Source organism: Danio rerio, chromosome 15 (assembly GCF_052040795.2).
Source record: "Danio rerio strain M-AB ecotype USA chromosome 15, GRCz13ab, whole genome shotgun sequence".
Taxonomy (NCBI): Eukaryota; Metazoa; Chordata; class Actinopteri; order Cypriniformes; family Danionidae; genus Danio; species Danio rerio.
This window is the reverse complement of record NC_141035.1, coordinates 50550111-50565000: the sequence shown is the minus strand read 5'-3', so window position 1 is coordinate 50565000 and position 14890 is coordinate 50550111. Positions and strand designations below refer to the sequence as shown.

The 14890-nt window shown below is 39.4% G+C and overlaps 1 protein-coding gene and 1 long non-coding RNA gene across 3 annotated transcripts in view; one reads left to right on the top strand and one right to left on the bottom strand.

Annotated features, from left to right (window-relative positions):
• The window catches only part of LOC137487798 (uncharacterized), an 18038-nt gene extending 6813 nt beyond the window's left edge, over nucleotides 1–11225 (top strand). Inside the window, exon 3 of one of the 2 annotated variants that reach the window (XR_015510016.1) lies at nucleotides 9828–11225. This is a non-coding gene — a long non-coding RNA (uncharacterized LOC137487798). Of the gene's footprint in view, nucleotides 1–7557; nucleotides 8873–9827 lie in introns of those variants that run through there. The other variant, XR_015510017.1, reaches the window with a different exon arrangement.
• Nucleotides 1526–14890, bottom strand: part of zgc:153039 — a 68010-nt gene continuing 54645 nt past the window's right edge. Inside the window, exons 10-13 of the mRNA NM_001430896.2 lie at nucleotides 10800–10992; nucleotides 9824–9998; nucleotides 5076–5222; nucleotides 1526–2655 (exon numbers count right to left, since the gene is read on the bottom strand). Coding sequence (NP_001417825.2) covers nucleotides 1739–2655; nucleotides 5076–5222; nucleotides 9824–9998; nucleotides 10800–10992 — 1432 coding nt within the window. The 3' untranslated portion in view covers nucleotides 1526–1738. The remainder of the gene's footprint in view (nucleotides 2656–5075; nucleotides 5223–9823; nucleotides 9999–10799; nucleotides 10993–14890) is intronic.

The following is a 14890-nucleotide window of genomic DNA, read 5'->3' as shown; positions in this document are numbered from 1 at the left end:
TATGCTCTAGGTCAACATTCTGGGATGTGTTCCAAAGGGTTTTTCCTTATTCAAGGATAATTCTGGAATAGCACTGGAATTCCAAGAGTTGTGCTTTCAGAGGCACAACATTCTGGAACATTTTGGAATTCCGAAAAAAAAATGGAACAAAGAAATGTTGACAGAGCTGAGCTCAAAGTGGGAATATTCCTGAACATTCCGGAATTGCACTTGTTACATCTCTATTAAGGAAAAAAAAACATTAAGGAAAAGCAGAGGATGTAAAAAGGTTTTCTGAGTGGCTTAAAACATCCTAAGACATTCCAGTTTTTGCTGCCATGGATGTTTTTTAGGATACATTTTTAGGAAAAGCACCAGAATGTCCAGCCTTTTTCCTAGAAAGCCACTTTGTTTTCTTTTTATGAAAATGTAACTTAAACAATCCTAAAAACAATACAATGCCTTTTGGCATCCTGAGCTCAGAGATGGATGAATTCCACTGCTTGTTATAGAGTGGAAATGCATCCTTATCTTTAAATACCGGAAAACATTCTGGAATAGCAGTGGAATTTCAAAGGTTGAGGTTTCAGAGATGCAACAATCTGGAATATTTTAGAATTCCCACCTGTTGTTTTGGTGTTAAAATACATCCTTATCCTTTAAAAAAGAAAAGAAAAACATTCCGAAATAGCACTGGAATTTCAAGAGTTGTGCTTTCAGAACTTTTCAAAATTCTGGAATATTTTGGAATTTCAAAAAAAATGAAACCACAAAGGAATGTTGGCAGTTCCTGAGCTCAGAGTGGGAATATTTGGGAATATTCTGGAATTGCACTTGTTACATCTGTCTTCAGGAAAACATTCAGGAAAAGCACCGAATGTAAAAATGCTTTCTGAATGACTGAAAGCATCATAAAAAAAATTGTAGTTTCTGCTGCCATAAATATTGGATAAATATTTGGGAAAAGCACCAGCAATGTCCAGCTTTTTTCAGAATGTCATTTTGTTTTGTTTTTGTGAAAATGTGACTAACACAAACCTAAAAAAAAGTTCCAGAATGTTTTTACTTATTCAAGGATAATTCCGGAACAGCACTGGAATTCCAAGACTTTCTGGAACATTTTGGAATTCTAGTAAAATGGAACATCAAAGGAATGTTGACAGTTCTGAGCACAAAGTGGGAATTTTCTGAAACATTCTGGAATTGCACTTGTTACATTTCTCTTAAGGAAAACAGTCAGGAAAAGCAAAGGATGTAAAAATGAAAAATGCTTTCCGAGTAATTCAAAACATCCTAAGACGTTCCGGTTTTTCGGTATATAGGAAAAGCACCAGAATTTTCCGGAATTTTCAAAATCACTTTTTGTTTTTGTGAAAATGTTACTAAAACGATTCTAAAAAAAATAAATAAAATAACTTTGCATTACAAAATGTTTTTCCTTAATCAAGGATAATTCCGGTTGTGCTTTCAGAGACGCAGCATTCTAAAACATGTTGGAATTCCGATAAAATGGAACATCAAAGGAATGTTGACAGTTCTGAGCTCAGGTGGGAATATTTGGGAATATTCACTCGTTACATTCAGAAAGGAAAAGCTCAAAAAGAAGGTCCAGGAATGGAAAGGGAAGGAATGGTAATCCATGATCTATACCGTCATCCGAAGTAAACATGTGAAGTGCTAGAAACAATAAAAAATGAAAATGTAGGAAAATGTATGTTTTTCCGGAACTTTTGTTTAGGAATAATCTAGAACAGGAGCATTAGAGGTCAGTGGTGATGACCGGCGTGACCCCGTGGATCAAGAGCGTTGGGCCCAGGTCCCGGGTCAGCAGCTCCAGCTGATTCAGATAATCGCTGTATCGGCTCGTATCCGCAGGGGGGCGGGGCAAATATAGAAAGCGGACAGCTGGTGGGCGGAGCTTCTGCTCCAGGATCAGCTTATTGACAGCCTGTAAATACTCATCCGACACTCGCGAGGTGTTACTCGGAAAACTGTTTGAGAAGAATTTATCAGCCTCGACCCCGCCTTCTTCGCTTTCCAGCTCCTCCTCTTTTTCATTTCTATCCAATCTTGTTTGCCGTTGCCAATGAAGCGCCACTTCTGAATCCCAGGGAACCGTACATATGTCCGCCTTCATCCGGAGATCCTTCAACAGGTGTCCGAGTTTCTGCTCAGTCCCCTTTAGGCTCCGCCCCTCCTCCACGCATAAAAAGAGGCGGAGTCTCGCTTTCTGCCACGCCCTCGTCATGTTGAGAATGCAGGCGAGTTGAAGTAAAAAGAGTGAGCATGTGTCGACATACGCAGCGCTATCAGGACGCAAGAGGTTTACCGGCCAAACGTCTACAAATATCGGACCCTGCAGAGCGTGTGTATGATCGAACTGACCAAAATACCGCGCCAATGCTACATTTTTCAGCATTTTAACTGCGTCTGCGATTATGCAAACGTATTCCTGAGGGCCGAGAGATTTCCCGCCCCAAACCGCACCCCTGCCTACAGCCACGCCCCCTCGCACTGGCGGGAAATGAAATGGCGGCTCGTCTTGGTCTTCTGGGTCTTCGTTTTGAGAGGAATTGTCCAAAAATTTGCTCATGGACAGACTGGAGTCCTGGAGCTGGTCCTGAGGCGAGGCGTCATCATAGAAACCCAGAACAAGAGTATTGGGTCTCATTCCACCTGCAGACGACAACACACACAGACACAAAAATTACAAGCTATAAGTTACCAGGTAATTAGTAATTAGTAGACCCACATGAAATTTTTAGCCCATCGTTGAGTCTATTTATTTGCTTGTGTAAATTTGTGTACATTTATATTTATTTAGTTTTTAATTGACAAGTATAAAAATATAGTTGATTTTTACAATATACACCCACTGGCCACTTTATTAGGTACACCTGTCCAACTGCTCGTTAATGCAAATTTTTAATCAGCCAATCACATGGCAGCAACTCAATGCATTTAGGCATGTAAACATGGTCAAGACTGACTTTTGCAGACATGGTCAAGTGACTTGGTCAACGTGGCATGGTTGTTGCTGCCAGACGGGCTGCTCTGAGTATTTCAGAAACTGCTGATCTACTGGGATTTTCACGCACAATCATCTCTAGGGTTTACAGAGAATGCTCCGACAGAGAGGAAATATCCAGTGAGCGGCAGTTCTGTGGGCGCAAATGCCTTGTTGATGAGGCCAGAGGTCAGAGGAGAATGGCCAGACTGGTTCCTGCTGATAGAAAGGCAACAGTAACTCAAATAAGCACTCGCTACAACCGAGCTCTGCAGAAGAGCATCTCTGAACACACAACACGTCCAACCTTGAGGCGGATGGGCTACAGCAGCAGAAGAGCACACCGGGTGCCGCTCCTGTCAGCTAAGAACAGGAAACTGAGGCTACAATTCACACAGACTCACCAAAACTGGACACTAGAAGATTGGAGAAACGTTGCTGCTCTGATGAGTCTCCATTTCTGCTGACACATTCGGATGCTCGGCTCACAATTTGGCCTCAACAACATGAAAGCATGGATCATCCTGCCTTGTGTCAGCGGTTCAGGCTGGTGGTGGTGGTGTAATGGTGTGGGGGAGATTTTCTTTGGGTCCATTAGTACCAATTGAGCATCAACGCCACAGCCTACCTGAGTATTGCTGCTGACCATGTCCATCCCTTTATGAGCACAGTGTCTCCATCTTCTGATGGCTACTTCCAGCAGGATAACGCAGCATGTCATGAAGCTCAATCATCTCAGACTGGTTTCTTGAACATGACGATGAGTTCACTGTACTCAAATGGCCTCCACAGTCACCAGAGCTCAATCCGATAGAGCAGCTTTGGGATGTGGTGGAGTGGGAGATTGGCATCATGGATGTGCAGCCGACAAATCTGCAGCAACTGTGTGATGCTATCATGACAACATGGAGCAAAATCTCTGAGGAATATTTCCAGTAGCTTGATGAATCTCTGACCTGAAGGATTGAGGGGTCCAACCCAGTACTATTAAGGTGTACCTAATAAAGTGGCCATTTTTCATATTTTCTGTCTTTTAGTAGATATATTAGATAAGAGACTTGCTTTGTTTATTAATGAAGTATATCTAATTAGATTTGCATTATAGACATTGAAAAAACTTAATATATGAAATAAAAAAAATACCTTTTAAAGTTTATAATATTTAATTCCACATAAATCTGCAGATTCTCAGCAGAATTAGCAAAAAATGTCCACAGATTCTGTCTGGCCCTAGTTATTAGTAATTACTAAAGTTATAGTAACAAATAAGCTTCTTTTTTCTGAGTTTGATTGTAATGTTATAAAGTGTCCCTTTGATAAAGCAGCTTTGAAACGATAATTATTGTGAAAGGTGCTATACAAATAAACTTACCTTGAATTGAGTTAAATAATGGATGAGAAAATGCATAAGAATTTGCATAAATAATTACATAAATTATTATAAACAGCACATAAAAGTGAACATAGAAATATAATGATAATTACAGGTAAATAAAAATATGTACAGGTTAAATTAAATAAATTAGTAGGAAAATGAAACGTTTATATAGGTAAAATATGAAATATGTAAACAAACTGTGCATAAAATATAAAATAAGAAGTATTTTTGGCACAAGTAAAAGTTTTGCATGAAATTAAGTGAGTTTCTCCCTAAAACAAGCAAAGTGTGACAATAAATAAATTATACAAATATTTAAAAGTTTAACATGACAATAACTTATAAACTGCATACATATAAATATATAAAATAAGGAAATGTATATATATATAGTTAACCTTTTTAATTTAATGAATGTATTTAAAACAAAAAGCTCTATTTCTAAAGTAGTAAGTATACACATAATAACAGTAAAATTAGGCAAGATTATGCATTTAAAATAAAAACATAAATAATAACCCTTTTGCATACTGCTTGTGATTGACTGACTTAATTATCCCAAGTGCATTAGCACATGCTTATTAAAATATAATGCATATTTTAGCTGCTATTCCAGCTAAACAAGCTGATATGCAGTGTTTGTGATGCAGAAGGACTGCTAGTGTTGTGCTGAACTCAGATCTCCTGCTGTAAGTGTGTTTTTTCGCTCACCGAGGCCTGATATGAACAGCAGGTGTTGAACTCCATGTCTGATAGAGTCGGCCAGCGTGAGATTAACAAACGCTTTAATATTCAGATGATCCACCAGAGACAACCAGGAGTCATACTGAGCCTGCAGAGGATCAGACGGCAGAACGTCTGCAGAGAAACGCACAGACAGAAACAGTCGGGTCACTCGCAGATTAATATTCATGCGCCGCATGGGACTCGCCGGCTGCCAATTACAGCAATCATCATTCACACGATGCACAGCTCAAATAATTCAGTGTCCGTGTGCTTAAAGAGCAGGACATGTGTGCTATTTCAGAAGGTCCGAAGATTATCTACGGCAACAGGCTTAAATGCATACGAGGTCAGAAAAGTATGGAAGCATACAAGTAGCAAAATTTAGTTCCAACATGGAAACAGCAACGAAATATGCAAAATGGCAACTGAATATGCAAAAATGACAATGCAATAGGCAAACCATGGCAATGGATAATGTAAAAAGGAAATGCAATATGCAAAACTGTGGTGGAATATGCAAAATATCAATGTAATATGTAAACAGCAATGGAATATGTAAAACAGCAATTGAATATGTAAATGGAATTTGCAAACATCAATGCAATATTCAAAATGGTAATGGATTATGCAAAACGACAATGTGATGTGTAAACAGCAATGAAATATGTAAACAGCAATGTAATATGCAAAATGGCAATGTAATATGCTAAACATTAATGTAATATATAAATTTAATATGTAAAATGCCAATAGAATATGCAAAGCAGCAATGTAATATGCAAAATGGTAGTGGATTATGTAAAAAAAATGTGATATGTAAAACGGCAAAAAAAAGCAAAACGACAATGTAACATGCAAAATTATGTAAAAAAATTATGTAAAAAGAAATGTAATATGCAAAACAGTAATAGAGTATGCAAAACGACAATGTAATATGCAAAATGGCAATGTAATATGCAAAGCAGCAATGTAATATGCAAAATGGTAATGGATTATGTAAAAAGAAATGTGATATGCAAAACAGTATTAGAGTATGCAAAACGACAATGTAATATGCAAAATGGCAATGTAATATGCAAGACATGAATGTAGTATGTTAAACTAAAGTGTAAATATGGAAAACAGCAATGGAGTATGCAAAACAGAAATGAATTATGTAAATAGGAAATGGAATATGCAAAACAGCAATGGATTATGCAAAACATAGCAATAGATTATACAAATCGGAAATGTATTATGCAAAATGGCAATGTAATATGCAAAACACCAATGTAATATGTAAATGGCACGTGAATATGTAAAATTGGAATGGAATACGCAAAACATCAATGATTACGTTAAAATGCAATGTATTTTATAGAAATGCAATATAATGTGCAAAACAGCAATAATATATGCAAAACGGCAATGTAATATGTAAAATGAAGAAGGAATTTGCAAAACAGCTATTTAAAATGTAAAACAGCAATATGATTTGCAAAACGGCAATGTAATATGTAAACGGAAATTTAACATGTAAAATACCAATGGAATATGCAAAGTGGCAATGCAATATGCAAAATGGTAATGGAATGTGTTGAAGAAAATGGAATTTGCAAAACGACAACATTATTTGTAAAATGGCAATGCAATATGTGAAACAGCAATCTGACATGCGAAACAACAAAGGAATATGCAAAACTGCCATGATTTATGCACAAAAACAATAGAATATGTAACAAAGCAATGCAATATTCAAAACAGCAGTGGAGCGTGTAAAATCTCTGCATCTGAAAATCATTACATGGGGTGGGTTTTGTTGTATGCTTCAGATGACAATCCACTAGAGGGCGCTGTCTATATTTTTGCGAATATGAATTAAGTTACTTAAGGTATGTTTTGTTGCATGATTTGAAGACAAATCCACAAGAGTGCACGGCCTACATTTTTGGAAATATGAAATAAATTAGTTCAGGGGTGGCCAACCCTGTTCCTGGAGAGCCACCTCCCTGCAGATTTCAGTTGCAACCCATATCAAACACACCTGAACCAATTAATTAGGGCCTGAACACCACGTGATAATTACAGGCAGGTGTGTTTGATATGGGTTGCAACTGAAATCTGCAGGAAAGAGGCTCTCCAGGAACAGGGTTGGCTGCCCCTGCATTAGGGTATGCTTTGTTGTATGTTTTGTAAACTACTAGAGGGCGCTGTCTACACTTCTCCAAATCTGAAATGTGCTACTTAAGATACATTTTCGCTGTACGTTTCAGAGACAAACCCACTAGAGGGTGCTGTCCACATTTTGGCAAACCTGAATTGCATTACTTAATAATTGTATTCTACATTTTGGAGACAAATCCACTAGAGGGCGCTGTTTACTTCTGACGAATATGAAATATGTTACTTAAGGTATGTTTTGTTGCATGTCTACACTTTTATAAAACTGAAATGTGCTACCTAATGTACCTTTTGCTGTATGTTTCAGAACCCAATCCACTAGAGGGTGCTGTCTACTTTTTGCAGCTATCAAATGCGTTACTTATGGTATGTTTTATTGCATGTTCTTGAGACAAATCAATTAGAGGGCACTGTCTACATGTTTTTAAATTGAATTATATTACTTAAGGTACATATTGTACGTTTTGGAGACAAATCCACTAGAGGGCGCTGTCTACACTTTTACAAATCTGAAATGTGCTACTTAAGATATATATTTGCTATACGTTTTAGAGACAAATCCACTAGAGGGCGCTGTTTACTTCTGATGAAAATGAAATATGTTACTTAAGGTATGTTTTGTTGCATGATTTAAAGACAAATCCGGAAGAGCGCGTGGCCTACATTTTTGCAAATCTAAAATACACTAGGGTAAGTTTTGTTGTATGTTTTGTAAACATATTCACTAGAGGGCGCTGTCTACACTTTTACAAAACTGAAATGTGCTACCTAATGTACTTTTTTGCTGTATGTTTCAGAGACAAATCCACTAGAGGGTGCTGTCCACATATTTGCAAATCTGAATTGCATTACTTAATGAATGTATTCTACATTTCGGAGACAAATCCACTACATTTTTGCAAATCTGAAACACATTAGGGCAGGGGTTCTCAACTGGTTTAGCTATGGGACCCACATTTTTACATGGTCATCAAGCCGCGACCCAAATTTTTAGAAATTATAATACAATTTTAGGAATTATAATTAATTTGTATTTATTTGTTAACATAAACAAGTAGTGACAGATACATCATAAGAAATTCACCAAGACTTACAAATAAACAATATTTTATTGCTGTCTTTTAACAAAATGGATCAAATTATAGAAATATTACAAAGTAAACACGACCAATACAGTTAATAATAAACTGTCAATAAAACATGTTTCTGGTTTCTAAATGTTTTAATTTAGAAGGTTTCATGCCCTCTTATTAGAGCACCTCACTACATATCACACTGAGGCTTTAAGTCTTTTTTGTCGTCTATATATATATATATTCATACTTTACATATTCAGGGTCGTACTTGCGATTCGGCAAATTTGTTGCAACAATTAAATAAAATTTCACATGTCAAACGGTAGGGTTGTCACGCACGCATTACAAAATAAAAGTCCGGTATAAGCAAAATAAGTAGGCCTACAAATTTGTACTTTTGTTGTTTTTTTTGACCACACACTCCGCGACCCACTGAAAATGTTCCCGACCACCAGTTGAGAAACACTGCATTAGGGTATGCTTTGTTGTATGCTTTGTCAACAATTCCACTAGAGAGCGCTGTCTACACTTTTACACATCTGAAATGTGCTACTTAAGATACATGTTGCTGTACGTTTCAGAGACAAATCCACTAGAGGGCGCTGTCCACATATTAGAAAATCTGAATTGCATTACTTAATGAATGTATGCTACATTTCGGAGACAAATCCACTAGAGGGCGCTGTTTACTTTTTGCGGATAAGAAATGCGTTACTTATGATATGTTTTATTGCATGTTCTTGAGACAAATCAATTAGAGGGCGCTGTCTACATGTTTGTAAATCTGAATTATATTACTTGAGACAAATCCACTAGAGGGCGCTGTCTACACTTCTGCAAAATAACAAATTGTCAATATTGTGTACTGTTAGTCCCATAGATTAAATGCTTTCAGACTGAGACTTTCCTCCAGCTTCCTCAGGTATGAGACGGGATTGTATGTTCATTTTTTATTTGTTGTATTATATAGAATGACAATGGCAATCCGCGAATCTGAAATACAGTAATTAGGGTACATTTTGTTTCATGTTTTGGATAAAAATCCACTAGAGGGTGACGTCTACCAGGTTACGGATCTGAATTACGTTACGTATAGGGGACAAATCCACGGTAGGATGCTGTCTACACTTCTGCGAATCTGAAATACGTTACCTACATACCAAACTGTCAATATTGCGAACGTTACACCAGTAGCCTAAACTCAATCAGTCTGAAACTTTAAATAAAACATTAATTAGGGTGTGTTTTGGAAAAAAAATCCACTAGAGGGTGATATCTACACACTTCCGAATCTAAATTACATTACTTACGGTACGTTTTGTTGCATGTTTACATTACTTGAGGTACATATTGTACATTTCTGAGACAAATCCATTAGAGGGTGCTGTCTACACTCCTGCGAATCTGAAACATTTCAATATTGTGTAAGAGCCATAGCGTAAACGTTATCAGGCTGAGACTTTCCCCATACGGGTTGTGATTGTGTGTTTTTTTTACCCAGGTCTCCGAGCTGCACGTGTCCCAGCACATACAGGCCACTCTTCTTGATGTGGTTGATGAAAGTGATCAATCCCACGCTGGACCTGGGGTTCGACACCATCAGCAGCACCTGAGGCCTCCAGAACTTCACATGATCCTTACGCACATCCAGCATCAGCAGGTATTTACGCACCTGAACAAACACACACACACACACACACACACAAAATCAAATAAAATCATGTCTTGATGTTGACTGATTTGATGAGGACAGTGCGGTCTGACTCTGCTCAGACTAAAGTGTCATCACTGAACAGAAATAATGTCCAGTATAGAATATAAAGTCCTGCTGCAGTGGAGACAGAATGAATATTGTGTCTGACTCCATCATGAGCTTGGAGGACTGCATCCATACATCTCTGCACTGACTCACATCACTGATTAATAAAGTCATCTGGAATGAAGAAGAAAGCTTCAGCAGGACTCCCAGAGCTCATCAAGACTCTTTGTGTTCATCTTCAACACCTCCTCCTTCATCTTACCCCAGACATGCTCAATAATGTTCATGTCTGGTGACTGGGTTGGCCAATCCTGCAGCAGCTTGACCTTCTCTGCTTTCAGGAGCTTTGATGTGGAGCTGAAGTATGAGCAGGAGCGCTATCCTGCTGGAGAATTGTGCCTCTCCTGTGGTTTGTAATGTAATGGGCAGCACAAATGTCTTGATACCTCAGGCTGTTGATGTTGATCATCCACTCTGCAGATCTCTCGCACACCCCCATACTGAATGAACCCCAAACCATGATGTCTCCTTCACCAAACTTGACTGATTTCTCTGAGAATCTTGGTCCATGCTGGTTCCAGTTGGTCTTCTGCAGTATTGGTGATGATTGATGCAGATCAACAGATGATGCATCGACCTTCTGCCACTTTTCCTAATAGTCAACTAGACTGATCAACTGGTGTGTGTACTGGTAGAATATGTGTGTGTGCGTACCTGGTGGAATATGAGGGCCTGGCTGATACATCCCCAGCTGCTGACAGGACTCAGGTAGTGTATGAGCAGCAGCAGCAGCAGCATGAAGGCGATGCTGGCGGAGGCGTAGATGGCGTTAATCAGGAACATCATCACTGCACAGCCAATGATGCCCAGAACACACGTGTGCCAGGTGAAATACCTGAACGTCGGCCTGCACACATACACACACACACACACTGTTAATTTTAAAGCATACTGATGTACAGAGCATGCAGAGAGTATTGATAGCGCTTCACTTTCTCCACATTTGTTTATGTTACAACCTTATGGATTAAACTGATTGATTTCCTTAACATTCTACACACAATCCTCCATAATGACAATGCAAAACAGACTTTTAGAAATTGTTGCAGATTTATTAAAAGGGAAAAAGCTGATAAATCACATGTACATCAGTATTCACAGGCTTTGTGTGTGTGTGTGTGTGTGTGTGTGTGTGTGTGTGTGCGTGTGTGTGTGTGTGTGTGTGTGTCAGAAAGCCTCTGCTTGAGCTTCACAGATGTGGTAAATGCACTAATTATCAGAACTGAAGCATTACTGATCTATAATTTGTCCATTACAGCAGAAAACAGCTGAAACGTGACTCTGACGTGTGTGTGTGTGTGTGTGTGTGTGTGTGTGTGTGTGTGTGTGTGTGTGAGAGAGAGAGAGAGTAGAGCTGATGCTACACTCACAACACAAAGAGAAAATGGAGAGAATACAAGCGCTGTGTGTGTTACAGACGTCTCCCATTGTCATCCGAACACACAACAACACACACACGCACGCACACAACTGAACAAGAGCACTGACTACATGTGAATTAAACATACACACGTCCTAACACACACACACGCACACCCACACACACGCACACACCCACGAACACGAACACACACACACACACACACGCACACACACGAACACGAACACACACACACACACACACCCACTGCAATGCACAGGCACACACCACATAGAAAAATGCAGACACACATGCAAGTGCACACAAACACACACACACCAAATACAAACACATAATACTCTGAAATGCACAGACGCACAATATGTTACACACAAACAAACAAACACTTACAGAAACAAATAAAAGTACACAAACACACACACACACACTCACAAAAACACTCATACTATAAATACTAACCCTGACTTGTATACACACAAATACAAACACAATAATAGACACATAATAGACACAAAAATGCAAACTCTCACTCAAACAAACACTCACGTTCTCATGTGTTCTCTCGCTCGCTCACACACACGCTCACATACACAAACACGCTCATGCTCATGCTCACACACACACACACACACAAAGACACAAATAAAAACAGACACCCAGAAGCACACCTAAATAAAAACAAACACAAACACACACACACACACACTCAGAAGCACACCTAAATACAAACAAACACATAAACACACACACACACACACACACACACACACTAATGTCGCATCTGAAAGCATCTCTCAGCGCTGTTCAGGTTTGAGCTTCATTAACAGCTAAAGATGTTTGTAGACGCTGCAACGGGTCAGAGATCAGTGTGTGTGTGTAAATAACAATAAGCACATCTGTGTTTGTGTATGTGTGTGTGTGTGTGTGTGTGTGTGTGTGAGAGAGAGAGAGTCATTATGACGGCAATTACGACTTTGTCTTTAATGGATTTTATCTTTGCGCAGGTCAGTGAGTGAGTGTGTGAGAGTGTGTGAGTGTGTGTGTGTGTGTTTAATAGCTCTTATGAAGGTCAGAGTAAATCAATCCAGGCATCCAAACAACAGCAGAGAAAGTGTGTCCTGGCCAAACTTCAGCTGAAGATCAACAGAAATGAGCGACTATTATTATAATTATTTCTGAATGAAGGATATTTTAGGATTTTATTATTTTGCCTGACATTAACCATCCTGAAAATGTCAGATGAACATCATTTCCCTCGCAAATTCCTCTCATTATTGTATTGCATAAGGATGGACATTTAGCAAACAATTTAAAGACTCAATGTGTACACTCACCGGCCACTTTATTAGGTACACCTGTCCAACTGCTCATTAATGGAGATTTCTAATCAGCCAATCACATGACAGCAGCTCAATGCATTTAGGCATGTAGACATGGTCAAGATGATCTGCTGCAGTTCAAACCGAGCATCAGAATGGGAATGAGAGGGGATTTATCCAGTGAGCGGCAGTTCTGTGGGCGCAAATGCCTTGTTGATGAGGCCAGAGGTCAGAGGAGAATGGCCAGACTGGTTCCAGCTGATAGAAAGGCAACAGTAACTCAAATAAGCACTCGTTACAACCGAGCTCTGCAGAAGAGCATCTCTGAACACACAACACGTCCAACCTTGAGGCGGATGGGCTACAGCAGCAGAAGAGCACACCGGGTGCCGCTCCTGTCAGCTAAGAACAGGAAACTGAGGCTACAATTCACACAGACTCACCAAAACTGGACAATAGAAGATTGGAGAAACGTTGCTGCTCTGATGAGTCTCCATTTCTGCTGACACATTCGGATGCTCGGCTCACAATTTGGCCTCAAAAACATGAAAGCATGGATCATCCTGCCTTGTATCAGCGGTTCAGGCTGGTGGTGGTGGTGTAATGGTGTGGGGGAGATTTTCTTTGGGTCCATTAGTACCAATTGAGCATCAACGCCACAGCCTACCTGAGTATTGCTGCTGACCATGTCCATCCCTTTATGAGCACAGTGTCTCCATCTTCTGATGGCTACTTCCAGCAGGATAACGCAGCATGTCATGAAGCTCAATCATCTCAGACTGGTTTTCTTGAACATGACGATGAGTTCACTGTACTCAAATGGCCTCCACAGTCACCAGAGCTCAATCCAATAGAGCAGCTTTGGGATGTGGTGGAACGGGAGATTGGCATCATGGATGTGCAGCCGACAAATCTGCAGCAACTGTGTGATGCTATCATGACAATATGGAGCAAAATCTCTGAGGAATATTTCCAGTAGCTTGTTGAATCTCTGCCATGAAGGATTTGGGCAGGTCTGCAGGCAAAAGTGGTCCAACCCAGTACTAGTAAGGTGTACCTAATAAAGTGACCAGTGAGTGTTTGTGTTATATATATATATACATACACACACACACACACAATCCCAACGTCTGAAAGAATGTTTTAATCCTGAAAAAAAGTGATTTTAATGAGCGAGACGGAGTGTGTGTTGTGTGTTCATGCTAAAGACGTCTCACAGATTCTGGATTTGTGGTGTGTTTTACTAGAAAGCAGTAAAACAGCAGCGAGGCTTTAATATGTTAATGCTTTAATATGTGCGAGTGAGTGAATGTGTGTGAATGTCCGTTAAAGTGCATGTGTGATTGTGCTTCTATAAGACAGTGTGTGTGTGTGTGTGTGTCCGTGTGAGTTTTAGGGGGGTGTTTATGTAAGTGAGAGTGTGTGTGATCAATTGTGTGAGTGCATAAGGGTGTGTGTGTGTCTGAGAGTGTAAATAAATTAGAGCGACTATATATGAGAGTGTGTAAGTGTGTGTATGAGGGAGAGTGCGCAAGCATTGACTGTGTGTGTGTGTGTGTGTGTGTGTGTGCGCATTACAACAAAAGACTGAAATATGAACCGTAATGTTCCTGATAAACTTGATTCACATTTACACACACACACACACACACACACACACACACAAACTCATATAGACAAACACCCCCTCATATGCACAAAGAAATGCACACATTTACATAAACCCACACACACATTCGTATACTCAAACATAGACACACACACACATACTTCCTTAAACACACTTACAAAGACACACTCATTCAAACACACACACACACCAATTATATACACAAACACTCATACACACATTCTCTCACACACACACACACACACACACACACACACACACACACACACACACACACACACACACACACACACACACACACACACACACACACACACACACACACACACACACACACACACACACACACACACACACACACACACACCATCTCTCCCTCGTACTTTTTTTTTTCACTCACTCTCTCTCGCACACG